We start from the raw sequence: 26,166 nt of genomic DNA on the forward strand, positions 1-26,166 counted from the left end.
GTTATTCGCATGCATGTATAGTAACGTATAATTAACCTTGTCGTTTTATTTTTGTATGTTCATTCATTGTAATAGACACAATATAAAATTGAAAGCTGAACACAAAGGAATGCTTCATCCAAATTTCTTGCTATTCTACGTGTAATTGAGTAAACTTAGGTCCTATGAATTAAAGTAGGGGCATTTTCAAAAATATTAGATAAAAACCACATCGGATAACTGAAAACATGCTTGTTATTTAACTAAAATATCGTGTGAAAAAAGGAGGTCTGAACTCTTTTCGTTAAGAGTAATTTTGTAATCGGCCCCAAATTTATTTAGTTAATAGGAAAATAATCAAAGTTGTTATGCATGTTATGTAAACATAAAGTTATTAATTATGTGAAAAAATTATATATATAAAAAAATATTTTTGTTTTCAAACCCACAAATATCTTATCCTAGAGAGTCAAGGGTTCATAGCACTCTTAATTCGTTCACATTAAATATACTCTCTGTTCTTAATTAATCCAATTTTCAAAATTTTCACACATACTGAAAAAATATATTCAAAGTAATGACATCATTTTCTCTAATCAATTCAAATTTTAGTTTTTTAAAGATACTTTTTTCTACATTTTTATTAGTTATTGATGATGGATTATAAACTTCAAGAATTCTAAAACTCATTGATTTAAAAATTTTAATATGTAAATTTTAGTTCATATTTAAATTTGATTTATTTTTTAAAAAAAATACAAAAGAAAATTACAAAATTTACACTTCTATCTTGAGCTAATCCTATTTTTGGTTTCTCTAACAGAATCCTTGTTTAAATCTTCTGATATATCAATCAACAAATTTTTATACAAAGCTTTCGAAATATGATTTATAATATCAGCTCCAGAAATTATTTGTAACTGAATTTTATTTTAATGAAAAATAAAAATGTTTCACAGAAGAATAAGAATTAAAAAAAATATTGAAGAAAAAAGAGTTAGAAGAACAATTCTACTAACCAATAAACGCTAGCTTTACATGCAAAAGATGAAAACTTGTGACTGTGAACATTTAAATAAAAAAAAAAAATAAAGTTGTATGAAGTATGAAGTTGAAATTTAGAAGAAGAAAAAGATATGTGTAACTGATTATTTGCTGCATGATTTTTCATGTCCCTTTGTCGGATTTTTCATGTTTAGGGCTACTTTAATTATAATTTTTTTTTTTTGTAACGGAATTTATAGTTAGTGTATGAAACAGAAAAAAGTGTTTATGACATTTCCAAAATTGTGTAAAAGTGAAAAAGAAAAAACAAAGAAGAGGAAGAAGCTGAAAAATCAGATAGTAAAATCCAAAACGGAAAAAAAAAAATCACTTTGATTCAAAGTCTTCCGTACTTTGTGAAGATATGTTGTAACTTTCCTCATAGTCAAGTTAGATCAGAGAGTAAAACAAGTCATTACTTACTTATGCACTAACAGTTACCATTGTTTTTATTTTTTCTATTAACCACATACTTAAAAGAAAACAGTCATCATATAAAGTAAGTCCATTAGTTACTTCTTTTATTGTTGACTAGGTATTTAATGAATAAAATGTAAATATGATCCTTTCAGTCAATCTGAATCTCCACCTTACTTAACTATTTGTCCAACCAAACTTTTAATTATTTATAAAAAAATTGTATAAATATTTATCTTGACATAGATATATAAATCGAATTGGATTTACCAAAAATTGAATACTTAATAATTGATTAAAATCACCACGTAAGATGTATTACCTGATAATTGGTTTGTAAATTTAGTTTACGAATCTATTTAATCTGAGTTAAATAGCAATTCATCTGAACTAAATAGATACACAAGAATGAAATGAACGTAAACAGAAGAAAAGTATCAATTGATGAAATAAAAACTTAGTCTCCTTTGAAATACATACAATATGCAATTCCCCGTTTTTGTTTTTTTTTTCTCTTTCTCTAATTTTACGTTTTATAATGTCTATTAGTTATTAAATGCAGTCAAATGCAAAACCAAAGGGTAGGTAAAGAGGCTAATATATAACGTGAGAGTAGCTTTGTTATTCTCTCATTACCCTATCAACCCTAAGTAATCTCTCTCTATCATAATCATCATCACCATATCATCATAATCATCATCATTACACTGCACCATCACCATGTCATCCTCCTCAAACAAAAACTGGCCAAGCATGTTCAAATCCAAACCTTGCAACAATAATCATCATCATCATCAACATGAAAGTGGTTCTTCATCTTACATGCACTACTCTAATTGCAACATATCTTCTTCCTTCTCCTCAGGTATTTACAAAAATTTACATTATCTCCATTTTTCTTCGATAAGTTTATATTGTTTTAGCTGGTTTTACTTGATTTGTAGTGTAGAAACAAAGCTATATGATCTATGTATATGTTAAGACATGCATGATGATGTGATATTCACTTTATGAATCAGATCGTGTACCAGATCCTAAACCGAGATGGAACCCTAAACCTGAACAGATTCGGATACTCGAATCAATCTTTAATTCTGGTATTGTTAACCCACCGAGAGAGGAGATCCAAAGGATCCGGATCCGGCTACAAGAATACGGTCAAATCGGCGACGCTAACGTGTTTTACTGGTTTCAAAACCGGAAATCTCGAGCAAAACACAAACTTCGTGTTCATCACAAAAGCCCTAAAACGTCAAAGAAGGACAAGATCATAAGTCCTGGTATCGATGCTGATCATTGTTTTGGTTTGGTTAACCAAGAAACCGGTTTCTTTCCGGTTCAAAACAATGAAATGGTGGTAACCCAACCTGCCGGTTATCCATCCTCCGTTCAAAATGATCTAAGCGTGGCTCAGTCAGGGTTTGGTTTTGGTGATTTTGTTGTACCGGTGGTAATGGAAGAAGGTGTGGCATTCCCCGAGAACGACGAAAGCTTGGATAAGATTCCGGCAATCAATTTTTCCGGTGGAGATGGAAACGGCGGCGGAGATTGTTTTTCTCCTCTTCCATTGACCACAAATCAATCTCAAGGTAATTAAACATTTCCATACAGTAATATTAAATAGTTCAACTATTTGTTTTTTGGGCATGTTTAATGTTTTATAGATAATTGATTCATTTTTTAAGAATATATATATATACTGTATATAACTTATAATTTACACATTAATTATTATTGAAATGCTTAGAATTTACACATGTAACACATCACACATACATAGATATGTATTGACATCCATCTATATGTATATTAATTATATAAGTAAATTAATCTCAAAATTAAAAAATATTAATCAACTATCGATTTTTTCTGGAACGAATAACGTATGCATACGTCTTTTTTATTGTTGGAAAAGACATTTTAGTCTATAGATTTCACTGTAAATTTTTTTGGGTAAATTAGTTTTATTTAATTATGTTGACTAACAACGTATTTCATTGATGATACAAAGAACGAGCTATAGTATTTCATGGTGGTGAAAACGTCGAAGATTGTGTTTCTCCAGATAAATTGACCGTATTTATTAACGACATGCTTTTCAAAGTGGCTGCGGGATTGTTCAACGTTAAGGAAGCTTTTGGAAACGATGCTATTTTGATCAACTCTTTTGGCCAGCCTATTCTTACAGATGAAAATGGTGTTACTTTTCATTCTCTCCAAAACGGTGCCGTTTATTATCTTGTGAGTTTCTTTTCTTTAAGAAAAAGTTTTAATGATTTTGCAAAAAATATCTTGTAAGGATAGCTAAAACAGTTTGTTTTTGGTTTGCAGATATAGAGGATACTGAAGATCGAGTGTTATCATAGACAAATATAATCATATTATAATAAAGGATTTATGTGATTTATTTAGTTATTAATTATATCAATTTATTGTTTTGTATCTTAAAACTTATGAAATCATAACCTTTCCTATTTTATGCAAAGAAAAATTTATTTACTTAAAAAGTGTCATTACATAGGGATTCCACAAGCCAAACAGGCTTTGATACAAACTCAACATAGTAATCAGTATTTTGACAACTAGATTTCGCTAGTGTATAAGCAACTACATTACAAATCCCCTTTGTAAAAGTACAAATAAAATGGTGGAACTTAGATCTCCATAGGTGAATATCTCTAAGTAGATTCATAAGAGATGCATTTTCCTGATGTTCATTGACAAATTTGATGAGAGTCTTACAACCACCTTAAAAAATTATTGAATTATAGCATTAGATCCATGTATGTTGTAGAGCCGATTATAACGCCTTCGCTTCTGCTTCTAATGCTGATTCAGAAAGAGATAATTTTGTTGCTCCCCAAACCATAAGTTCCCCATATTGATTTCGGATAGTCCATCCACCATTGCTACATGGCTGTGAGAATCATAGGCTGCATCAAAATTACATTTAAACATAGGAGAGATTGGAGGAGACCAAGAGGATATGATTGGATTAGGATTGGTTCCATTATTAGTTTCAGTATGTAAAAGGTTATGTCTCCATTCTTTTGTTTCAGAGAGTGCTTTTAAAACCGTGTTTGTAGCTCCTTCACGAATGCCATCAAACACCAGAGTGTTTTTTACTTTCCATATTCGCCATAATAGCCAAAAAGGTAAAAGAGAGTCTTGTATATTGTTTTGTTGGTTTGCTTGATTGAGAAGAGTTGCAATGGACGACTCTACATCCGCATCCAGTTGGTTTATGTTTAGGGAAGGGGTGTTCGACATATGCCAAACCATTTTTGCAAATGGAAAGGTAAAAAAGGCATGAAGAATTGATTTGTCCTCTTGATTGCATCTTTGACAGATAGCGTCAATACTCATACCTCTGGTGTGTAGTCGAGTTGTTGTTGGTAAAGCTTTTGAGACAACTCGCCAGAAGAAATATTTGATTTTTGGTAAAATATAACATTTTTTGTAACAAGATTAAAAATCTAATAGTCGTTTTTAGGTAATAGATATATTTTAATACATATCTATTATTTATATAAGTAAATTAATCTCAAACATATAGATGGATGTCAATACATATATCTTATTTATATAAGTAAATTAATCTCAAAAAAAATATTAATCAACTATTTATTTTTTCTGGAACAAATAACGCATGCATACGTCTTTTTGTTGTTGTTGGAAATGACAGTTTGGTCTATAGATTTGACTGTAAATTTCTTTGGGTAAATTAGTTTTAATTAATTATGTTGACTAACATTAGTTATTAAAACGTGTTTCATTGATGATACAAAGAATGAGTTATAGTATTTCATGGTGGTGAAAACGTCGAAGATTGTGTTTCTCCGGATAAATTGACTGTATTTATTAACGATATGCTTTTTGAAGTGGTTGCGGGATTGTTCAACGTTAAGGAAGCTTTTGGAAACGATGCTATTTTGATCAAATCTTTTGGCAAGCCTATTCTTACAGATGAAAATGGTGTTACTTTTCAATCTCTCCAAAATGGTGTCGTTTATTATCTTGTAAGTTTCTTTTTTGTTTTAAGAAAAAGTTTTAATGAATTTGCAAAAAATATCTTGTAAGGATAGCTAAAACAATTTGTTTTTGGTTTGTAGATATAGAAGATATTAAAGATCGAGTGTTTAGACAAATATAATCATATTTTAATAAAGAATTTCTGTGATTTATTTAGTTATTAATTATATCAATTTATTATTTTGTATCTTTAAACTTATGAAATCAAGATCTTTCCTTTTTTTACGCAAAGAAAATTTGATTTACTTAAAAAGTGTCATTACATAGGGATTCCACAAGCCAAACAGGCTTTGATACAAACTCAGCATAGTAATCAGTATTTTGACAACCGAATTTTGCTAGTGTATAAGCAACTACATTACAAATACTCTTTGTAAAAATACAAATAAAATGTTGGAACTTAGATCTCCGTAGATGATTATCTCTAAGTAGATTTGTAAGAGAAGTATTTTTCATTGACAAATTTGATTAGAGTCTGTTATGATCAAGTGCTAAGGCTTTGGGCTATTAATGGGCTTGCGGGAAAAGTGAAGAGACTATAGTTGTTTAGGCCATTTTCTATCCTTGTTTGTGTATTTAAGTATCACTCTATCCTTTGTAATCCTTTATCGATTTATAACTGAAAACAATGTTAATTTCTTTCTTCTTCTCTCTGAATCTTCATCTCAATCTCTTATTCTTCTGAATCTCTTCCCTTTTCTATTATTTCATTTGGTAAGCTACCTTGTTGCTTATCAAATTGATGCTTTCATTGAGAGTTGAACTCTAAGTGTTAAAAAAAGGCTTAGAAATGAATGTTAGTGGTGAGGCTTACGATCGTTTCCTACGATCTTGTGAGGAAATTAAGTGTTATGTGCAGGAGATGATGCATACTAATCGCGAGAGACAACAACTCCTACTCGACCTACAAAACGGTTTACATACCATCAAGTTCGTCACGGTGAGCTCAGATCTTCCGTCAGCTGCTCATCAAACCACCAAGGTGAGTCGACATCTTCCACCGTCCGTCCAACAAACCATCATGGAGAGTCTAGATCGCCCACCAACAGATCCTACACCAAGAAAAAACCCAGAAATTTCTCTTGGGACTTCTATCGAACACTTGGTGAGCACTGCGTTACCAGAGGCTTCTTTTAGTCTGTGGATCTCTGAGCTTCCACACACAGTCCAATCTCTTGGTTAAGAGAGGATTTCTGTTCAACGAAACTATCATAAAGCCAGGAAGAAATCAACACGAAGGAGACATCACGAGTTTGTTTCGGCGACAAAAATCAGAAAACAACCCACAAAGAAACATGGTAAGCGATGTGGTTATCCCTTGATTAACTCTAGGTTTCAGGTTGATGCTAGTGCTGTTAGACAAATGGTCGCTTCCTCTGATTATGATGCATCACAAGAGCTTGATGATAGAGTTGATGTTAGAGGTAGATCATGGAAACGTCTCCGAGACGAGAACAAGGATGAACCAACTGAGGCGCTATCAAGATTTCTGAATATTCAGGGAAATTTTGGAGCTGTTTCTTGAGCTAATCCAGTCCATCGTCGAGTTGGTAATGTAAGGCTCCATGGTTCAGGGGCTGTGAACAGAAATGGTAGAGCATGGAATGGTTTAGTGATCTGGACAAGATCGGCAGAGGCATGGGAACACATTGGGTTGAAGCCACTGGGGTTGAGCGATGGCGTTGATGCTAAAAGAAATATTTATATTAGATTTCAGGGATCCACTCTACAACCACTTCATGATGGCACGCCCTTGACAGATCAAGAAGGGAGAACAAGGCAGCTTGGGTTGGAGAGAGGGGAAACAAATACCGCTTGGAAAAACAAGGTTTATCAAGAATCTGGGTTGTCAATGAGCTCTAAGGAAGACTTATTCAAGTGGATCAACAGCTTGGAGACTTATTTTTCTGCAAGTCAGACTCCTCACAATGAGTGGATGAGGATTATGTATTCACTCTTAGAAGGAGAAACAGGTCAGTGGATCAAGGGCTTATGGGAAAAGAATTCACCTACAAGCTGGAAAGAATTTAAGTGGATGCTTAAGGAACAAAAGAAGGAGCCACCAACACCAAGACCAAGATTTGTAAGCCGTTCATTATACTCAAGAATGATACAAGAAGGTTCTGTGGCTAGTTACTACAGAGAATTTGAAGCTAAGCGTAGAGAGGCAATGAGTATACCAGAGAAGCATGTGTTGGACGTGTTTATACGTGGGTTGACTCAACCATTGCAGATGGAGGTTAGAAATTTGCAACCCAAGCGACTTCAAGAAGCAATGTATCTTGCTGTTTGGCTTGAGGAAATGAGTGGATACCGAGAAAAGAAGCTATCTTACACGGCGGCCATAACATGGCGAGTGAACAAGTTTCAGCTTATTTTGGTGAAAATGCGGAGTTAATGAGTCTCACCATGTTAAAAGAGGATTCACATGTTTTTGGAAATGAGCTAAGAAGGGTTAAGGAGAAGAGAACAGTGATGCCAAGCGACAAGGAAAATACCCTTCGAAGAAAGTTCAAACCAAGATCAAAGGTCTAAGGTTTGGGGGCTCTATCTCAGGTCAGAGAGTGTTTGTCGAGATTGACTTCGGAGCTACACGGAATTATATTTCAGAAGAGTTAGCCATTTGCCTTAGACTACCAAAGAGAATGACAAAACCAAGGTCAGTTTGTTTGGGACATGGTCAGCTCATCAAGGGTGAAGGCACTTGCAAAGGGATCAGCTTGTTTATTCAAGCAGTTGAGATCATTGAGGATTTTCTTACAATAGACTTGACCAAGACTGAAGCTGATCTGATTTTGGGCTATACTTGGCTATCCAAACTGGGAGAGACTTGTGTTTACTGGCAGGAACACACCTTCTCTTTCCTTAACAACCAAGAATGGATCACTCTTTGTAAAAAGGATGAAAATCTGAAGCTAAGTATGAGAAAGGTGAAGATGAAAAGTGAAGGTGAGAAAAGAAGCAAGTTGAGAAAGGTTGCTGACTATCCTGAGGAAAAGATAGTTTTAAAATGGGGGAGTAATGCTACGAGTGTAAAGGGCGGTAGTGAAGAGATGAAGCTAAGTGCAGAAGATCATAGGCAGGCTCCAAGGTTGAGTGGGTTGAACGATCAAAGGGAGTTTGGGGAGAACATTCTATCACAAAATTGGGATTGGATCGCTGGAACAAGTTTAGAGAATACTGAGACCAAATCAGATCTGGTTAAGCGGGTAATCTTCTCTCATGAAGTCTCTCACTCTCCAAGGCTACCAGAATTGTTGTGTGGTATAAAGTCAAGGTTGAGCACTTGGGTTGCATAGATTGGAGAGCATCTATACGGTTGGCCTAAGACAAGTGGAAGACAGATCTTGCTCATGTATGCAATTCCCTTAAAGTTGCAAGCCACGGTACCTAATGACTGTAAACTACTGGAGTTGTTGGTGTCAAGGTTGGCTTGTTCTGTAATAGACCCAATCACGTTTGCAGTACGAATTGCAGGGAGAGGAGTGAAGCAGATGGTGTTCACGCAAAGGGGGTTTGACGAGATCTTCTCGAGCAAGTCACTATTAGCATGTGCGAACAACACTGAAACAATAACAATGGCAGACGTTGATACAGTCCAGGATCATTTTCAATTTCTTCCACCATGAGGACATGGTGACTCTTCAAAAGGCGAGTATTGTTATGATCGAGTGCTAAGGCTTTGGGCTCTTAATGGGATTGCGGGAAAAGTGAAGAAACTATAGTTATTTACGCCATTTTCTATCCTTGTTTGTGTATTTAAGTATCACTCTATCCTTTGTAATCCTTTATCGATTTACAACTGAAAACAATGTTAACTTCCTTCTTCTTTTCTTTGAATCTACATCTCAATCTCTTATTCTTCTGAATCTCTTCCCTTTTCTGTTATTTCCTTTGGTAAGCTACCTTGGTGCTTTTCCAATTGGTATAAGGTTAAGGTTGAGCACTTGGGTTGCAGAGATTGGAGAGCATCTATATGGTTGGCCTAAGACAAGTGGAAGACAGATCTTGGTCATGTATACAATTCCCTCAAAGCTGCAAGCCACGGTACCTAATGACTGTAAGCTTTTGGAGAGTGAGAGACTTCATGAGAGAAGATTACCTGCTTAACCATACCTGATTTGGTCTCAGTATTCTCTGAGCTTGTTCCAGCAATCCAATCCCAATTTAGCGATAGACTATTCTCCCAAACTCCCTTTGATCGTTCAACCCACTCAATGGAGCCTGCCTATGATCTTCTGCACTTAGCTTCACCTCTTCACTACCGCTCTTTACACTCGTAGCAGAGTCACACAATCACCTTAAAAATTATCAAATTATAGCCTCGGATCCATATATGTTATAGAGCCGATAATAACGCCTTCGCTTCTGATTCTAATGATGAATTAGAAAGAGATAATTTTGTTGCTCCCCAAACCATAAGTTTCCCATATTGATTCCGAATAATCTATCCACCCGTTGCTACATGGCTGTGAGAATCATAGGCTGCATCAAAATTACATTTAAACATAGGAGAGATTGGAGGAGACCAAGAGAATATGATTGGATTAGGATTGGTTCTATTATTAGTTGTAGTATGTAAAAGGTTATTTATCCATTCTTTTGTTTCTGAGAGTGCTTTTAAAATCGTGTTTGTAGCTCCTTCACGAATGCCATCAAACACCAGAGTGTTTCTTGCTTTCCATATTCGCCATAATAGCCAAAAGGTCAAAGAAAGTCTTGTATATTGTTTTGTTGGTTTGCTAGATTGAGAAGAGTTGAAATAGACGACTCTGCATCCGCATCCAGTTGGTTTATGTTTAGGGAAGGGGTGTTTGACATACGCCAAACCATTTTTGCAAATAGACAGGTAAAGAGGGCATGAAGAATTGATTCATCCTCTTGACTGCATCTTGGATAGATAACGTCAATACTCAAACCTCTAGTGCATAGTCGAGTTGTTGGTAAAACTTTTGAGACAACTCGCCAGAGGAAATGTTTGATTTTTGGTAAAATATAACATTTCATTTTTTTTGGTAACAAGATTAGAAATCTAATAATCGTTTTTTAGGTAATATATGTATTTTAATACATATTTATTATTTATATAAGTAAACTAATCTCAAACGTATAGATGGATGTCAATACATATCTATTATTTATATAAGTAAATTAATCTCAAACAAAAAAAATTAATCCACTATCGATTTTTTCTGGAACGAATAACACAAGCATACATCTTTTTTTTTTGTTGGAAAAGAAGTTTTGGTCTATAGATTTGACTGTAAATTTTTTTTGGGTAAATTAGTTTTATTTAATTATGTTGACTAACATTAGTTATTAAAATGTGTTTCATTGATGATACAAAGAACGATCTATAGTATTTCATGGTGGTGAAAACGTCGAAGATTGTGTTTCTCCGGATAAATTGACCGTATTTATTAACGACATGCTTTTCGAAGTGGCTGCGGGATTGTTCAACGTTAAGGAAGCTTTTGGAAACGATGCTATTTTGATCAACTCTTTTGGCCAGCCTTTCTTACGGATGAAAATGGTGTTACTTTTCAATCTCTTGTGAGTTTTTTTTTTCAGTTTTAATGATATTTCAAAAAATATATTGTAATGATAGCTAAAACAATTTGTTTTGGTTTGTAGATATAGAAAGTATTGAAGATCGAGTGTTATCGTAGAAAAATATAATAATATTTTAATAAAGGATTTATGTGATTTATTTAGTTATTAATTTTGTCAATTTATTGTTTTGTATCTTTAAACGTATGAAATCATGATCTTTCCATTTTTAAGCAAAGAGAATTTGATTTACTTAAAAAGTGTCATTACATATGGATTCCACAAGCCAAACAGGCTTTGATATAGACTCAACATAGTAATCAGTATTTTGATAACCGAATTTTGCTAGTGTATAAGCAACTACATTACAAATCCTCTTTGTAAAATTCAAATAAAATGTTGGAACTTAGAACTCCGTAGGTGAATATCTCTAAGTAGATTCGTAAGAGAAGCATTTTCCTGATGTCCAGTGGCAAATTTGATGAGAGACTCACAATCACCTTAAAAAATTATTGAATTATAGCCTCAGATGCATGTATGTTGTAGAGCCGATAATAACTCCTTTGCTCTGCTTCTAATGCTGATTCAGAAAGAGATACTTTTGTTGCACATAAACCATAGGTTCCCCATATTGATTCTGGATAATCCATCCACCCATCGGTATATGTCTGTGAGAATCATAGGCTGCATCAAAATTAAATTTATACATAGGAGAGATTGGAGGAGACCAAGATGATATGATTGGAATAGGATTGGTTCCATTATTAGTTGCAGTATGTAAAGGTTATTTATCCATTCTTTTGTTTTAGAAAGTGCTTTTAAAACCGCGTTTGTAACTCCTTCATGAATGCCATCAAACACCAAAGTGTTTCTTGCTTTCCATATTCGCCATAGTAGTCTAAAAGGTAAAAGAGAGTCTTGTATATTGTTTTGTTGGTTTGCTAGATTGAGAAGAGTTGCAATGGAAGACTATGCATCCGCATCCAGTTGGTTTATGTTTAGGGAAGGGATGTTCGACATACGCCAGACCATTTTTGCAAATGGACAGGTAAAGAGGGCATGAAGAATTGATTCATCCTCTTGATAGCATCTTGGACTGATAGCATAAATACTCAAACCTCTTTTGCGTATTCGAGTTGTTGTTGGTAAAGCGTTTGAGACAACTAGCCAGAGGAAATGTTTGATTTTTTTGTAAAATATAACATTTCATTTTTTTGTACCACGATTCGGAAATCTAATAGTCGTTTTAAGATAATACATATATTTTAATACATACAGTAAATGAATCTCAAACATATAGATGGATGTCAATACATATCTATTATTTATATAAGTAAATTAATCTTAAAAAAATGTTAATCAGTTATTGATTTTTCTGGAACGAATAACGCATGCATACGTCTTTTTTTGTTGGAAAAGACGTTTTGGACTATAGATTTGACTGTAAATTTTTTTGGGTAAATTAGTTTTATTTAATTATGTTGACTAACATTAGTTATTAAAACGTGTTACAATTATGATACAAAGAACGAGCCATAGTATTTCATGGTGGTGTTGAAGATTGTGTTTCTCCGGTAAATTGTTTGTATTTATTAACGACTTGTATTTCAAAGTGGTTGAGGGATTGTTCAACGTTAAGGAAGCTTTTGGAAACAACGCTATTTTGATCGACTCTTTTGGCCAGCCTATTCTTACAGATGAAATGGTGTTACTTTTCAATCTCTCCAAAACGATGCCGGTTATTATCTTGTGAGTTTCTCTTTTTTTTAAGAAAAAGTTTTAATGATTTTGCAATAAAATATCTTGTAAGGATAGCTACAAAAAATTTGTTTTTGGTTTGCATATATAGAAGATATTGAAGATTGAGTGTTATTGTAGACAAATATAATCGTATTTTTAAAAAGAATTTATGTGATTTATTTAGTTATCATTTATATCAATTTATTGTTTTGTATCTTTAAACCTATGAAATCATGACCCTTTCCTTTTTTTACGCAAAGAAAATTTGATTTACTTAAAAAGTGTCATTACATAGGGATTCCACAAGCCAAACAGGCTTTGATACAGACCAACACAGTAATCAGTATTTTGACAACCGAATTTTGCTAGTGTATATATAAGCAACTACATTACAAATCCTCTTTGTAAAAATAAAAATAAAATGTTGGAACTTAGATTTCTGTTAAGTAGATTTGTAAGAAAAGCATTTTCCTGATGTCCATTGACAAATTTGATGAGAGTCTTACAATCACCTTCAAAAATTATCGAATTATAGCCTCGGATCAATGTATGTTGTATAGCCGATAATAGCGCCTTCGCTTCTGCTTCTAATGCTGATTCAGAAAGAGATAATTTTCTCGCTCCCCAAACCATAGGTTCCCCATATTGATTCCGGATAATCCATCCACCCATCGCTACATGGTTGTGAGAAACAGGCTGCATCAAAATTATATTTAAACATAGGAGAGATTGGAGGAGACCAATAGGATATGATTGAATTTGGATTTGTTCCATTATTAGTTACAGTATGTAAAACGTTATTCATTTATTCTTTTATTTCACAGAGTGCTTTTAAAACCGTTTTTGTAGGTCCTTCACGAATGCCATCAAACACCATAATGTTTCTTGCTTTCCATATTCGCCATAATAGCCAAAAAGGTAAAAGAGAGTCTTTGTATATTGTTTTGTTGGTTTGCTAGATTGATAATAGTTCCAATGGAAGACTCTTCATCCGCATCCAGTTGTTTTATGTTTAGCAAAGGGGTGTTCGACATACGCGAAACCATTTTTGCAAATGGACAGGTAAAGAAGGCATGAAGAATTGATTCATCCTTTTGATTTCATCTTGGACAGATAGCATCACTAATCATACCTCTGGTGCGTAGTCGAGTTGTTGTTGGTAAAGCTTTTGAGACAACTCGCCAGAGGAAATGTTTGATTTTTGGTAAAATTAGGAGCTTCCATATTTTATTCTTCAATTCAACCGAGCCATGAGGGATGTTTGGGACATGATTTGGATCAAAAGGATTATGAGTGAGGAACCAATACCCCGATTTAACTGTATATTTTCAAGAATGTGTATAGTTCCATATTAGCTTATCTTCTGTTTCAACCTGTGAGATATATAATTTTTTGATAGCTGCACAATCTTCTGCAATGTTATTGGTCTCTATTTGTTATGAGTCGTAGGTACGGTATTTCCCATTTTTTTAGCAAGATCTATGTTTTCATATTGCATTGTGGATCATTTGTTGTTATCGGTCGAGGAAGATGGCCTTCTATTACATTAATACATTATCAATGCCTAGGCGTATAGACTTACCATCTCCAACAAAGTATCTTAAACCTTTTTTTATCAGATCAACTCCATGTAATAAGGAGGACCATCCATAGGATTGATTTTTCCGTTCTTATCCATCAAAAAGGTCATCATCTCGATAATAACATGCCTTCATAACTCTTGCAAAAAGAGAATTTGGAAATTTAAGAAGTCTCCACGCTTGTTTTGCAAGCAGGGCATCATTAAACTTCTCTAAGTCTCTGAAACCTACACCACCCTCTTTTTTGAGTGTTTTAGTTTCGACCATGAAATCCAAGGGATACCTCGTTGATGAGAATTTCTTTCCCACCTGAAATTCATTAGTAAAGCTTCAATATCTGAAATGACACCCTTTGCTAATTTAAAACATGACATAGCATAGACAGGCATTGAAACTGCAACCGATTTAAGCATTACTTCTTTCGCTGCAGGTGATAGAGTCTTTGTACTCCAATGGGAAGTTCTTTTTCTTACTTGGTTTATAAAGTAAGTGAACATCTCTTTCTTCTTCCGTCCGAACTGTTCCGGGAGTTCTAGATATTTCCCTCCTCCTCCATGGTTTGGTATGTTGAGAATCAAATTTAGTCTGTCTTGAGTTGTTCCGTAGACTCAAGAGCCAAAAGTTATCATTGACTTTGATGTGTTTATTTTCTGGCCTGAGTAGTATTCATAGATATCGAAAACATCTTTCAAAGCTTGGCAGTTTTGTCTATTAGCTTGACAAAAGAAGAGGGAGTCATCAGCAAACTGTAAATGAGTGATGCTTGGTACACCATTACCTATTTTAATTCCCCTAATATCACCATCCTTTGCTCTAGAGGTTATTAAATGACTTAAAATGTCTGAGCAAAGTATGAAAAAGTAAGGTGACAAGGGATCTCCCTGGCGTATTCCCGTTCTAGTATTATATTAAGGCACATCATTGATCAAAACAGAGTAGTTGACAGATTTCACAATCGACATGATCCATCTAGTCCACTGATCGCAAAACCCAAAAAGTTGCAGTTTTGTTTTTAAGAATTTCCGCTCAACTCTGTCATATGCTTTATTGACATCAGTTTTTACTGCCATATATGTTTTTTAAACTCGTTTTCGAACCTTCAGGGAATGCATCAGTTCATGAGCAATCATTACATTATCCTTTATGATGCGGCCTGGAATGAAAGCAGCTTGTGCTTCAGAAACGATACCATCTAGGTGTGGTATCAGTCGTTGGACTAAGCACTTGGAGACTATCTTATAGAGGTCATTGCAGAGGGCTATCGGACGATTATCAGAGAGTGTTGTTGAAAGAAAAAAAAGTGAAATTAAGTTATAGCTTCACTAAAATTTGTTCCCTTTATATCTTTTCTTATGTTCACTTTGTCTTTTTTTTTTTTTTATCTTACATTTTGTTGAGGTTGGATAACCAAAAACAAAAAGAAAAGAAAACAAAGAAAAATCGAATAACATTACATGCTTTTTTTATGTGATTAATATTTTCCTTTGTATATATGGTTTTCAGTAAGGTAACTAATAATTTTTATAGTAACTAATAATTTTTATAATGTGAAATTTTAACTGAAAGGTCACATGGATATATATATATATATTTTTTTGTCAACAGCATGAGTATCAATAACTTGTTAAAGTTTTAAATACACATCATTTTGCAATTTTTTTAAAAAGTGTATTGAAAATTTGGGCGGTCGATTGTCAAAAAAAAATTTGGGCGGGCCGGTGGTTTTGTTAATGGATGCGAAAATATACATACAATTTTTGGAGTAAGCATTCTGTGAAAGAGGTTTCCTAACGGATTTTGACAATTTACATTCTGTTATTTTATCCATTTATTTCTTAGTAATCCTATTGTTCTCTTGTATTATGTTAACAGACGCCATTATTAAGTACTCTCTTATTTCTTAGTAATCCTATTGTTATCTGTTATTGTGTTATATTGTATTATGTTAACAGACGCCATTATTTCTTAGTAATCACATTCTCCACTTACGTAAGGTTCTTGAAGCCATTATTAAGTACTCCCTTCCTCTGTTTTATCAGGTGCTTGACTTCTCTTTAGTAGGTATTTATGAGTGTGATCACTAGGGTGTCAATCGGGCTTGCCCGGCCCGGTCGGATCCGAATCCAGCAAAATCCGCATATGTTTGAGTTCGGACCGGACCGTCCGAAATATTTCTGAGCCTATATTTCAAAGTCTGACCCTAACAAGTCTATGGAGCTTTTTCGGGCTTTCTTGTGAAGAAAAAAATCAAACTTATAAATCTATAACATGTCTTAAAAACAATGTTTAAAAGTGCACTGTAAAACAAATCAATTAAAATTCATTTAAGTCATCAATATTAATTAAAACCAATCTAATTTTTAATAAAAAGTTTAAAACTGATAAGATCATAACCGAACCAAACTAGAGAAGATGCTTAGTGGTTTTCTTAATTTTAGGATCAAGTCCACGATTCCATATTCCCATTTTAGTAATCATGTTCCTTGTTTCTAGGGTTGGTTATCAATCTGTTTTGTTTCGTTTGTGTATTTAAAGACTTCAGTGTCACGTTAATGGAATAGACTTAAAATTTGACAAAACAGAGTTTATCTCTTTGGTTACTTGTTCATGTGTTAAACATAACACATCTCTTTGGCTTTGAAGAGGGACCATTCTATCAGTGGTATCAGAGCAGTTACTCTTGCTTTGAAGAGTGACCAAAATTAGCATCACTGCTAACATTTGGTATCAAAGCATTTCTATCCATCTTGTTGACGGCATTCTCCCAGAATCAACGTTCAACAAAACACCTTCAAATTTCTATTTCATCTATCCAAAAAAAAAAAAAAAAAAAAGAATCCATGGAGCTTTACAATGAGATCTATGGAGCCCCTATCTTCGATGTTTATGACGATGAAGAGCCAATGTTTGATGTCACTGATGATAACTTGGGGGTTCTCAGATTTGAGTATTTTGCAAAAAATATTCAAGTCATCGACTCAAGGATCAAGTTAGACACATTTTCTTTCGATGAGGTTATGCATGATTCAAGTTTTGCGCCTTCACGAAGGAAGATCGTACCACTACATGAGTTCAGTGACGGATCTGATCATGTTGAAGCCCTTATCACACGTCTTTGGGTCAGAAGTGTTTCTTACAAAACATACAGGCCTGCCAATTCTGCTCCGACGCGTCCATTTCAAAGGCATGAACCACCGACCCCAACACCAACCAAGCTCGGCGAAGATGAACCAGGTCCTGGAAAACCACCACCACTACGTGATAAGAAGATTTACACAACTCGTTGTTTTGTGTCGAACCTTGAGGACAAAGGTTCTTTGGAGGATGGGAGTATTGATAAGATCATAACCGAACCAAACTAGAGAAGATGCTTAGTGGATTCCTTAGTTTAGGATATCAAGTCCACGATTCCATATTCCCATTTTAGTAATCATATTCCTTGTTTCTAGGGTTGGTTAACAATCTGTTTTGTTTCGTTTGTGTATTTAAAGACTTCAGTGTCACGTTAATGGAATAGACTTGAAATTTGACAAAACAGAGTTTATCTCTTTGGTTACTTGTTCATGTGTTAAACATAACACATCTCTTTGGCTTTGAAGAGGGACCATTCTATCAAAAACCAAATAATTTTTTATACTTGAACCAAATAAAACAATATAGAAAATCATATAAAATATCATAGATAAAGATTTTAAAAGTAATAAGTAAGGTTTTTAAATAAATATGAAAACTAGAATTAGAATTTTAAATTTTACTTACAAGAAATAATTAATCAAATATTCTAATCAAAGAAAAATATTAACAAAAAATAAAAATATATCTATTTAAGGGCTTTTCGGATTGGTCCAATCCCGATCAGATCAAACCCGAAAAATCATACAGCCCAAATGGGCTCCGCCCAAAAAAACCCAATTTTTTCTAAACATATATTTGAGTCTAAACCCGGTCTTTTCCAGGACTTGCTCGCGGAGTTTAACCCTAATTGATATGCCTAGTGATCACTTCTCCTCCATGTCAGTTAGTCTTTGCCATGTGAGTTGAGGAATTTTTATTATTGCCTAAGAAATAGATTAGGTTCTTTCCTTTTGACGTTAATTTCACGTGACACGTACTATTATAACTCTAAAATCCATTCTATGGCTAGAAAATCCAGAATAATTGTATGTGATGGACCAGAGACCTAGTTTAATGCAATCATCTCATAAGTCATACAAACTTGAGAACTCACTTAAATATAGACCGTTGCAACGATATAGACCATTACACACAAAATAGCATGTTGTATTTTATCTCTAATTTCTTAAAATCATGGTTACTACCTGGCCTGCACAATAGGACCCAACTCTGAACACACAAAAAAAGGCGATTAACTTCTTAAAAACACCAAACACCGATGAAAGTCTCATAAGAAAATCTTAATTTCAGACAAACAAACTGAGTTCCACAACAAACATAGGGTTTTCAAGGTACTTAACTTATTAAACAGAAAATAAGTCTGATAAAAACATTCTTAATATTAGGACCAACAAACAAGTTCCGTAACTAGCATAAAGTTCTCCAGATCACTTATCAAGATCTCATCGCTTGTTTTAGTTGATAGAGAAGCGCGGGGCACAGAAGTCAACAAGCAGACCTGTTGGCTCTTTGACCTGAGACTCGTCATCACCATTAAGCGGGAGAAGCACAAGTCTCGCAGACACTTTGACAAACGAAGTCTTCTTCTTGTAGCATAGCTTCACAGTCACAACAGGACTTCCGTCGATCCTCTCCACAGCAACTATCATCACATCTCTAAGCCCAACATATCGTGTTCCATCACCTGAAGGGCCTTCATATAGTCCCTACCACACAAAAATTAAACAAAGATTAGAACAAAATCTTTTGTCATTATTAATCTCTGAAAACTTCTGAAAATTCCCTAACAAGACTTTACCTCCTCTCCAACACGATCGATCTCTGGACTGAACAGATGCAGTCTCGCTCCCACAGGTTGTTTCATCAACAGCTTCACTGCTGCATCCAAATTCTCAGCCTCAATCACTTCTCCTTTCATGGGAACACGAGGTATGTGACAAGCAAATGGAGGAGCCTTGAAGGTGCATCCCAAATGTCCCCAAAGTCCTCTTGTCGGCAACCCATTTTTGAAAGCACATTCAAGGCAGTCTTTGACAGTGAGCTGACGGCGTTCTTGATCAATTTCACTCTGCCTATCCTCCATCTTGGTCTGAACATGTTCTTCCATGTACCGAATAACGTTTTCGATAGTGAAGCTTTCTCCCTGCACGTCTTCCTTGCCAGCGTTATCCACCAAATACTGAGCTGAGTACTCAGTAAACGCAGAGTCGAGCTTGAGGATAACACGTGCAGAGCTAATCAGATTCACCGCTACCATAGCTGCATGTTCAGATTCATCTGCAAAGACCAAAGAAACAGTTGTAGTCAATTCATATGATTCAGCATCAGTTAAAAGTTAAAAACCACATCACAGTTTCTATAAACGATGAAAAGAAAGTAAATTTCTCATTGATTCTAGATAAGATAAGTTACCGTAATCTTCTCGCGCATTGTTTGCTCGTTCGCAATCAGGATGACAGAGGCCAGCAGTTCTTCTAGCAGATTGTAAAAACAGATCGGTCATCATCTTCGATTACTCTTATCCCTGATTGTAGAAACAAGCAGAAGCAAAACACATTCATAAATCCAGAGCAGAAGAAGAACACAATCAGAAAACAAGATCTAACCTATAGCTCAAGTATCAACATGTTTGCAAGTTTTGACATAAACATAACAACCAAATAAGCTTTTTAGACTCTAAACCCTAAAACGTAACTTCAAAAGTTCATTTTTTTCCAATAATCGCACTGGGAAAGGCTAAATCACGAGCAGGATCCGTAAGAAGAAGAAAGAAAATCGAGAGAAAAATTACCGGAGGAGGAGACACACAGAGAGAGACGAGGATCAGAAGGAGACTGTCGCAGACGAGAAAAAAACACAGAGAAATGAGAGGAGTGGTCAAGAAACCCTATTTTCACCTCTGCTCAATCCCCAAACGATGTCGTTTGAGAGACTTCAACTTTTTACTCCTCAGATACGTCGACGTTTCCCAGTTTTCCTTTAAAACGTTTCTCGAGTACAACTTCTACAGTGCGATGTGAGGGGTATTGAACTTGTGTTTTTATAGATTTTTGATTATTTTTGAAATCTCTTGTTATTCAATTAGGATTTTTAGTTTTTTTCAAAAATCTTATTCAATTTGAAATTTATGTAAAATCACTTAAAATAACATACAATCTCTTGTTATTCTATTAGTAATTTATAAAACTTAATTGAAATCTTTTGTTATTCAATATATCACAATTTTTTAAAAAATACTACTTTGAATGCTTCTAGAAGACTTTTCTTTTGTTTTTTAGTTGAAAAATATGACTAATAAAATCATACCTATAGAGGTAGAATTTTGAAAGATTTCAGAAAAAAAAAATATGTCTACAACTACAAAAGATGAATTGCAACTTTTTTTTCTTTTTGATAAAGTCCAACTTTCTTCAATCAGCATATTTTTCTTGAGAAATCAGAATTGGGAGAGAAATATCGATTGCTGCAACTTTCTTACCGGTGATAAATGTGATCCACCAGACTCACCGTCATTGGAGCTCTCAAACGCAAGACGTGATTTCGATGATTTGAAAAGAAAAACTAGTTGATTAGATACAGAGATAAGGAAAAGCTTTGGCAATGAAACAGTTTCTCTAGACTTGGCAAGATGAACAAATCGATCGGTTCATCTGCTTGCAACACTTTCAACAAATTAAAAGAAAAGGTTTTAATTTCAAAGGGCTTGTACTTGTTATGTGAAAGCTTATAGTGGTGTCAACACTCTCAACAGATTAATATAATTTTTTTTTTATTAATTTGTGATCATGATACAAATAATTTGATTTGATACATATGTGATATATCGAGTATAATTTGATATTAAATTATAAATAAATTAGAAAAGGGCTCGCGTATTTACCGAATGTTAAAAAAGAAAAAGAGTTTTGTGCAAAAAACACCATTTAAAGTTTTTTTTTTTTTTTTTTTTAATCAAAAAACACCATTTAAAGTTTAAACACGAGATTTTGACCACTAAACCAATACACAGGTTAATTCCAAACTGACTGTTACACGAGAGTCCATAAACTTAAAATCATACATATAGGATAAAATCAGTAATTTATCTCAATCAACAAAAAAAATAATAAAACATTCGTTCATCCAACCATTTGTGGATCATGGAATTGGTCAATTTGTATCGAAATTTCATTCAAGAAAAATGCACCTAAATGATTCAAGAAAATTGCACAGTTTTAGATAGAAAAAACAATTAAATCTGTCGAATCTTTTAGCACTCTAGTCTGTTTTCCAATCTTTTAGAAATTGTATTCATAGTTACAAAATGGCATGTTCGATTGTATCCTTAGTTTGTTAAAATCACTACACAATAAGACCGACTTTGAACCAGAAACACGCACACACATTTAAAAGTCGCTACGAAAAGGATAAGGATTTGGATGTCTAATTTACTGCCACATTCAGCAGATCGATTCTGAGCTTTATAGTTTTGAAGGTGATTAGGAAGTTTTAACAAAAATTATAAACTACAAACAAACAGATATCACTAGTGGTTTCCAAGATATATGTTACTGGAGCACCAAGTTTAACTTTTGTCAATTTGTGTTTGCAAAGCGTTGTTTTAATAATGTAGCACACTTATTAGCCAGATTATGGATGTAATTCTTCTTCTTACTTTTCTGGTTGTTTTTCTCAGCCAGCCACCATGGCTTTGTGAACCAATTGTATCTTGATTATATATATTCATTCATACTATTTTCAACGAAAAAAAAAAAAGATTCTGAATTTTATCTTTAGAAAGTAGCAACAGCTTCTTTAAAACACGGATAAAAGTCTCATGAAACAATCTTTATATCAGACAACAAACAAACATAGCGTTTTCAAGACACACAGATAATAAGTCTGATAAAAAACATTTTTAATATAGCACCAACAAACAAAGTTCCACAACTAGCATAAATTTCTCCAGATACTTACCAAGATCTCATATATCACTTGTATTAATTGATAGATAAGCGCGGGACACAGAAGTCAACAAGCAGACCTGTTGGCTCTTTGACCTGAGACTCGTCATCACCTTTAAGCTGGAGCCGCATAAGTCTCGCAGACACTTTGACAAACGAAGTCTTCTTCTTGTAGCATAGCTTCACAGTCACAACAAGGTCTCCCTCGATCATCTTCGCAGCAACTATCATCACATCTCTAAGTCCAACATATCGTGTTCCATTACCTGACGGACCTTCATAAATTTCCTACCACCACACAAAAATTGAACAAGATTAGATCAAACTCTTTGTCATTATTAATCTCTGAAAACTTTGAAATTTCACTAACAAGACTTTACCTCTCCAACACTCTCAATCTCTGGACTGAACATATGCAGTCTCGCTCCAACTGGTTGTTCCATAAACAGCTTCACTGCTTCATCCAAATTCTCAGCCTCAATCACTTCTCCTTTCATGGGAACGCGAGGAAAGTGACAACCAAATGGAGGAGCCTTGAAGGTGCATCCCAAATGTCCCCAATGTTCTCTTCTTGGCAACTCATTTTTGAAAGCACATTCGAGGGCACTCTTTGACAGTGAGATTACGGCGTTGTTGATCAATTGCTCTCTGCCTATCTTCCTTCTTGATCCAAACATTTTCCACCATATACCGAAGAATGTTTTCGATAGTGAACTCAGAGCTTTGCTGATCCATTTCTCCATGCTCGTCTTCCCCCTTGCCAGCGTTATCCACCAAATACTGAGCTGAGTACTCAGTATACTTAGAGTCGAGCTTGAGGATAACCCGTGCAGAGCTGATCAAATTCACCGCTACCATAGCTGCATGTTCAGATGCATCTGCAAAGACCAAAAGCAAAAAAACAAATGAAAAAGTGAGTTGCTCTAGATTCTTTGACAAACAGAAAGGAAGCACGTCAAGACTAAGAAAGTAGATAAGTTACCTTAATCTTCTCGCTCCTTGCTTGCTCGTTTGCAATCAGGATGACAGATGCCAGCACAGTCTCAGATTGTAGAAACAGCTCATTCATCATCTTCGATTCCTTAACCCTGGTTTCATTAAGTTGATTCAACAACCAGAACAAGACATTCACAAATCCACAATCAGAGCAAAAGGAAAACCAAAAACAAGAACTAACTATAGCTCTGAAGTATATAAGGCATGGTTTCAAGTTTTGACATAAACATAACAAAACGAGAAGCTTTAGACTAAACCAAACAAACGCTGATAGCGTCTTCAAGCAACAATGACTCTTCAGAGAATCTTCGAGAAACACTCAGCTCAGTCCCGAAATGATGTCGCTTGAGAGACTTCAACCTTTACTTATCGATACGTCGCCGTTCACCAATTTTCCTTAACACGACAACGATATTGAGATTGCCAGTGTTTTTGTTTTCTTTGCTAGTTAATTAATAGAGACTTCTCCAGATCAATGCTACGATCAAGATAAATTTAAATTCATTAATGAATTAACTACATCCAAATCCTTACTCATTTAATAATGGCTAGGGCTGGGCATTCCCTTTTAAAACCAAACTTAACAAATGTATTGAAAGATCGAGAGATAACAAGAATCCTTAGTAGAATAACAGAGACATTATCTTTTTATCAACGGAAGAAAATGTAAAAACAACACAACTTAATGGCATAGTAGGTAGATCTTTGAGTGATTACAACTCTCATTTGCGCCCTTCGACTTTCTTAGCGTCTCTTGCTGCAATGAACCACAAAACATTACACGATCAGATGAGTTTCTGTTTGTCACACAAAAGCATCACAAATAAATGGTGTTTCAGAGGTGTTTATACCGGCTTTTTCCTCTTCTCGCTTCTTGGCAGCTTCTTCTCTCTGTTGGCGAATCAGAGCCAAACGATCTGTACAAACACAAGATAATCAATAAGCCAATTTGGAAACGTAGAGAAGAGGCAACTGAGAGAACAAGAGATTTATTGTTTGTTTACCCAAGTCCTTCCTTGCTTGATCGGTCTTGCCTTGCTCTTGCAGCCTCATGTATCGCTCATGAGCTCGCTGCTTCTCAAGCTCTTCTCTACAAAATTAATTTCAAGACAATAATATTTAGAGGGTTCCTGAACAAGAATTGTTGAATGATAACCTATTAAGAGTGTCTCGAAGAAGTAACAGACCTTTCACGCCTTGAGAGTTCAGTGGTTTTACTAGCCTAACAAATGGGAAGAACAGAAAGAAAATCTTTCGTTACAAAGACAAACATACATTACAGATTTACAGAAACTGACTGACTACTAAATAGATGACTTACATCGAGGTCTCTTGCTTTTAAGGTCTTTGGTCTTACTCTGTTAGGGTTATCAACCTCAATTACCGCTTCAGTTCCTTTCTTCTTCACCTGATATTACATACAACGTCAAGATGAATTGTACAACAACGAAACTAGATGAGGCCGCATAACAAATAACATGCAGGATTTTCACTCACATCAGCATCATCTTCGGACTCTTCTTCAGATTCCTCTTCTGACTCGTTTTCAACATCTTCTTCGTATTCAGCTTCTTTCTGATAATGTCATTAAAAAGGACAAATGATTCACCCCCCAGACACACACATCAACAAAAAGTATCAAAAATGTAAAAAGAAAACTACAAAAATACCTGTTTGAATGATCGAGGACGTGCAGCAGAAGTACCAGCAACTACAAAGCACACAGAGAAGCAAAAGTTTAAAACTCTAATATTGATCCACACAACTCTCAATTTACAGCTTCAGAAAACCCAAAACTGGACCAGATTACACGAAACTTCTAATGAAAACCCTATGATCATAGACCAATAAACCATCCTAGCCAAAAAATTTTATACATCACTTGTTCAAACAAGTGACAATCCAATGAACTCATCCAATTTAAAAGCTTCATTATACAAAGGCAAAGCACTGATAAGGATAAATCTAGCAAACGAGCCTCGACCAGTCAGAAAGGCATGAGCAAAATGATAAGAACTAAACCGGTGTATACATACACTTCCAAAATCAAGCAAACACGAAAAACTGGTTCGAGCTCTCTCTGATATTAACCAAACCTAAACTTCTGGAATACTCAATGATCATCAAACTCATATAAATCTACAGGACTTGAACAGCAGAACAATAAAAAAAAAAAAATCGAAAATATTACCAAACCTTACGCATATCAACTAATTCAATTCAACGAAACGAATTAAAACAATCTCACGATTCCAAAAGGGCTAAAATCGAAGCAAAACCAATTAGGGCAAATACCAAAACTCCCCAAAAAAAAAATCAAGATTGAATCAAAGAGAACGATTCATAACTAAAAGATTACTTACGAATATCAGCAGCACTGGAGAATCGGCGTTGGCCGGTAGGTTTACCCTTGAACTTGCCTCTTCCCATCGTTTCAAAATTTTCCAAAAAGAGAGAAACCACAAATCAAGAAACGAAACCACAGAAGAATTTGATACTTGAACCCAGGAAAACGAATCGATTCGCTAAAACGAATAAAGAAGATTAGCTTTTTTTTTTTTTTGAAATTAGTGGAGGATCTCTCGTCCTCTCTTTTCCCAGTGACGACGAAAACCCTAAAAAGCTTAGCCACCTGTTGATTTTTGGGGATTCTTTTGTGTTTGAGTGTGATTTTTATTTTTATTCCTCTGTTTCGCGGTGCACTATAACTACATGTGACCTTATTAGATCGAACCGTCATTAACTCGTTT

At 34.6% G+C, this 26,166-nt stretch overlaps 4 protein-coding genes, 1 long non-coding RNA gene and 1 pseudogene across 8 annotated transcripts; 3 read left to right on the top strand and 3 right to left on the bottom strand.

The window, feature by feature from the left end:
• The first annotated feature begins 2,019 nt into the window (after positions 1-2,019).
• On the top strand, positions 2,020-3,947 carry LOC104771849 (WUSCHEL-related homeobox 8-like). Of its 3 annotated transcripts, none has more exons than XM_010496453.3 (4): positions 2,020-2,305; positions 2,460-3,029; positions 3,452-3,681; positions 3,772-3,947. In XM_010496453.3, the coding sequence occupies exons 1-4, from the start codon at positions 2,161-2,163 to the stop codon at positions 3,775-3,777; spliced, it is 951 nt and encodes a 316-aa protein (XP_010494755.1). In that variant the 5' UTR covers positions 2,020-2,160; the 3' UTR covers positions 3,778-3,947. The 3 variants fall into 3 exon arrangements, with proteins under 3 accessions (XP_010494755.1, XP_087362730.1, XP_087362731.1); XM_087506604.1 differs by having other exon boundaries at positions 2,037-2,305; positions 3,506-3,681; XM_087506605.1 differs by having other exon boundaries at positions 2,037-2,305; positions 3,545-3,681.
• Positions 3,948-6,997: 3,050 nt separating this feature from the next.
• On the top strand, positions 6,998-8,918 carry LOC147919798 (uncharacterized; the record flags this gene model as incomplete). The annotated part of the gene is made up of 2 exons (XM_087504109.1): positions 6,998-7,865; positions 7,933-8,918. Coding segments are annotated over 2 exons (1,707 nt in total), but the record flags the coding sequence as incomplete, so codon positions are not given.
• Positions 8,919-10,100: 1,182 nt separating this feature from the next.
• On the top strand, positions 10,101-11,188 carry LOC147919799 (uncharacterized). Its single transcript, XR_015594037.1, has 3 exons — positions 10,101-10,321; positions 10,821-11,025; positions 11,107-11,188. It is a non-coding gene; the product is annotated as an uncharacterized LOC147919799 (long non-coding RNA).
• Positions 11,189-18,740: 7,552 nt separating this feature from the next.
• Positions 18,741-20,625, bottom strand: LOC104771851 (protein HEAT-INDUCED TAS1 TARGET 1). The gene is made up of 4 exons (XM_010496454.2): positions 20,269-20,625; positions 19,890-20,001; positions 19,276-19,754; positions 18,741-19,183 (listed from the first exon to the last, which is right to left on the bottom strand). Exons 2-4 carry the CDS (start codon positions 19,981-19,983, stop codon positions 18,932-18,934), a joined length of 825 nt encoding a protein of 274 aa, XP_010494756.1. The 5' UTR covers positions 19,984-20,001; positions 20,269-20,625; the 3' UTR covers positions 18,741-18,931.
• Positions 20,626-22,241: 1,616 nt separating this feature from the next.
• On the bottom strand, positions 22,242-23,622 carry LOC104771852 (protein HEAT-INDUCED TAS1 TARGET 1-like; annotated as a pseudogene). Its single transcript, XR_015592312.1, has 4 exons — positions 23,598-23,622; positions 23,403-23,462; positions 22,801-23,298; positions 22,242-22,708 (listed from the first exon to the last, which is right to left on the bottom strand). The product of XR_015592312.1 is annotated as a protein HEAT-INDUCED TAS1 TARGET 1-like (transcript).
• A 360-nt stretch (positions 23,623-23,982) lies between these two features.
• On the bottom strand, positions 23,983-26,110 carry LOC104771854 (uncharacterized). Its single transcript, XM_010496456.3, has 8 exons — positions 25,780-26,110; positions 25,087-25,127; positions 24,914-24,991; positions 24,738-24,824; positions 24,604-24,638; positions 24,421-24,506; positions 24,268-24,333; positions 23,983-24,173 (listed from the first exon to the last, which is right to left on the bottom strand). Exons 1-8 carry the CDS (start codon positions 25,844-25,846, stop codon positions 24,139-24,141), a joined length of 495 nt encoding a protein of 164 aa, XP_010494758.1. The 5' UTR covers positions 25,847-26,110; the 3' UTR covers positions 23,983-24,138.
• Positions 26,111-26,166: the final 56 nt, after the last annotated feature.

Source organism: Camelina sativa, chromosome 20 (assembly GCF_030686135.1).
Source record: "Camelina sativa cultivar CO46 ecotype springtype chromosome 20, ASM3068613v1".
Classification (NCBI taxonomy): domain Eukaryota; kingdom Viridiplantae; phylum Streptophyta; class Magnoliopsida; order Brassicales; family Brassicaceae; genus Camelina; species Camelina sativa.

Coding starts and splice junctions, on each gene's coding strand:
- LOC104771849 (XM_010496453.3), top strand. CDS start 2,161: ATGTCATCCTCCTCAAACAAAAACTGGCCAAGCATGTTCAAATCCAAA. Junction 2,306..2,459: donor ATCTTCTTCCTTCTCCTCAG/GTATTTACAAAA, acceptor TTTATGAATCAG/ATCGTGTACCAGATCCTAAA. Junction 3,030..3,451: donor GACCACAAATCAATCTCAAG/GTAATTAAACAT, acceptor GATGATACAAAG/AACGAGCTATAGTATTTCAT.
- LOC104771851 (XM_010496454.2), bottom strand. CDS start 19,983: ATGATGACCGATCTGTTTTTACAATCTGCTAGAAGAACTGCTGGCCTC. Junction 19,755..19,889: donor CAATGCGCGAGAAGATTACG/GTAACTTATCTT, acceptor TGGTCTTTGCAG/ATGAATCTGAACATGCAGCT. Junction 19,184..19,275: donor TCGATCGTGTTGGAGAGGAG/GTAAAGTCTTGT, acceptor TTTGTGTGGTAG/GGACTATATGAAGGCCCTTC.
- LOC104771854 (XM_010496456.3), bottom strand. CDS start 25,846: ATGGGAAGAGGCAAGTTCAAGGGTAAACCTACCGGCCAACGCCGATTC. Junction 25,128..25,779: donor CTCCAGTGCTGCTGATATTC/GTAAGTAATCTT, acceptor TGTGCTTTGTAG/TTGCTGGTACTTCTGCTGCA. Junction 24,174..24,267: donor GCGAGAAGAGGAAAAAGCCG/GTATAAACACCT, acceptor GGTTCATTGCAG/CAAGAGACGCTAAGAAAGTC.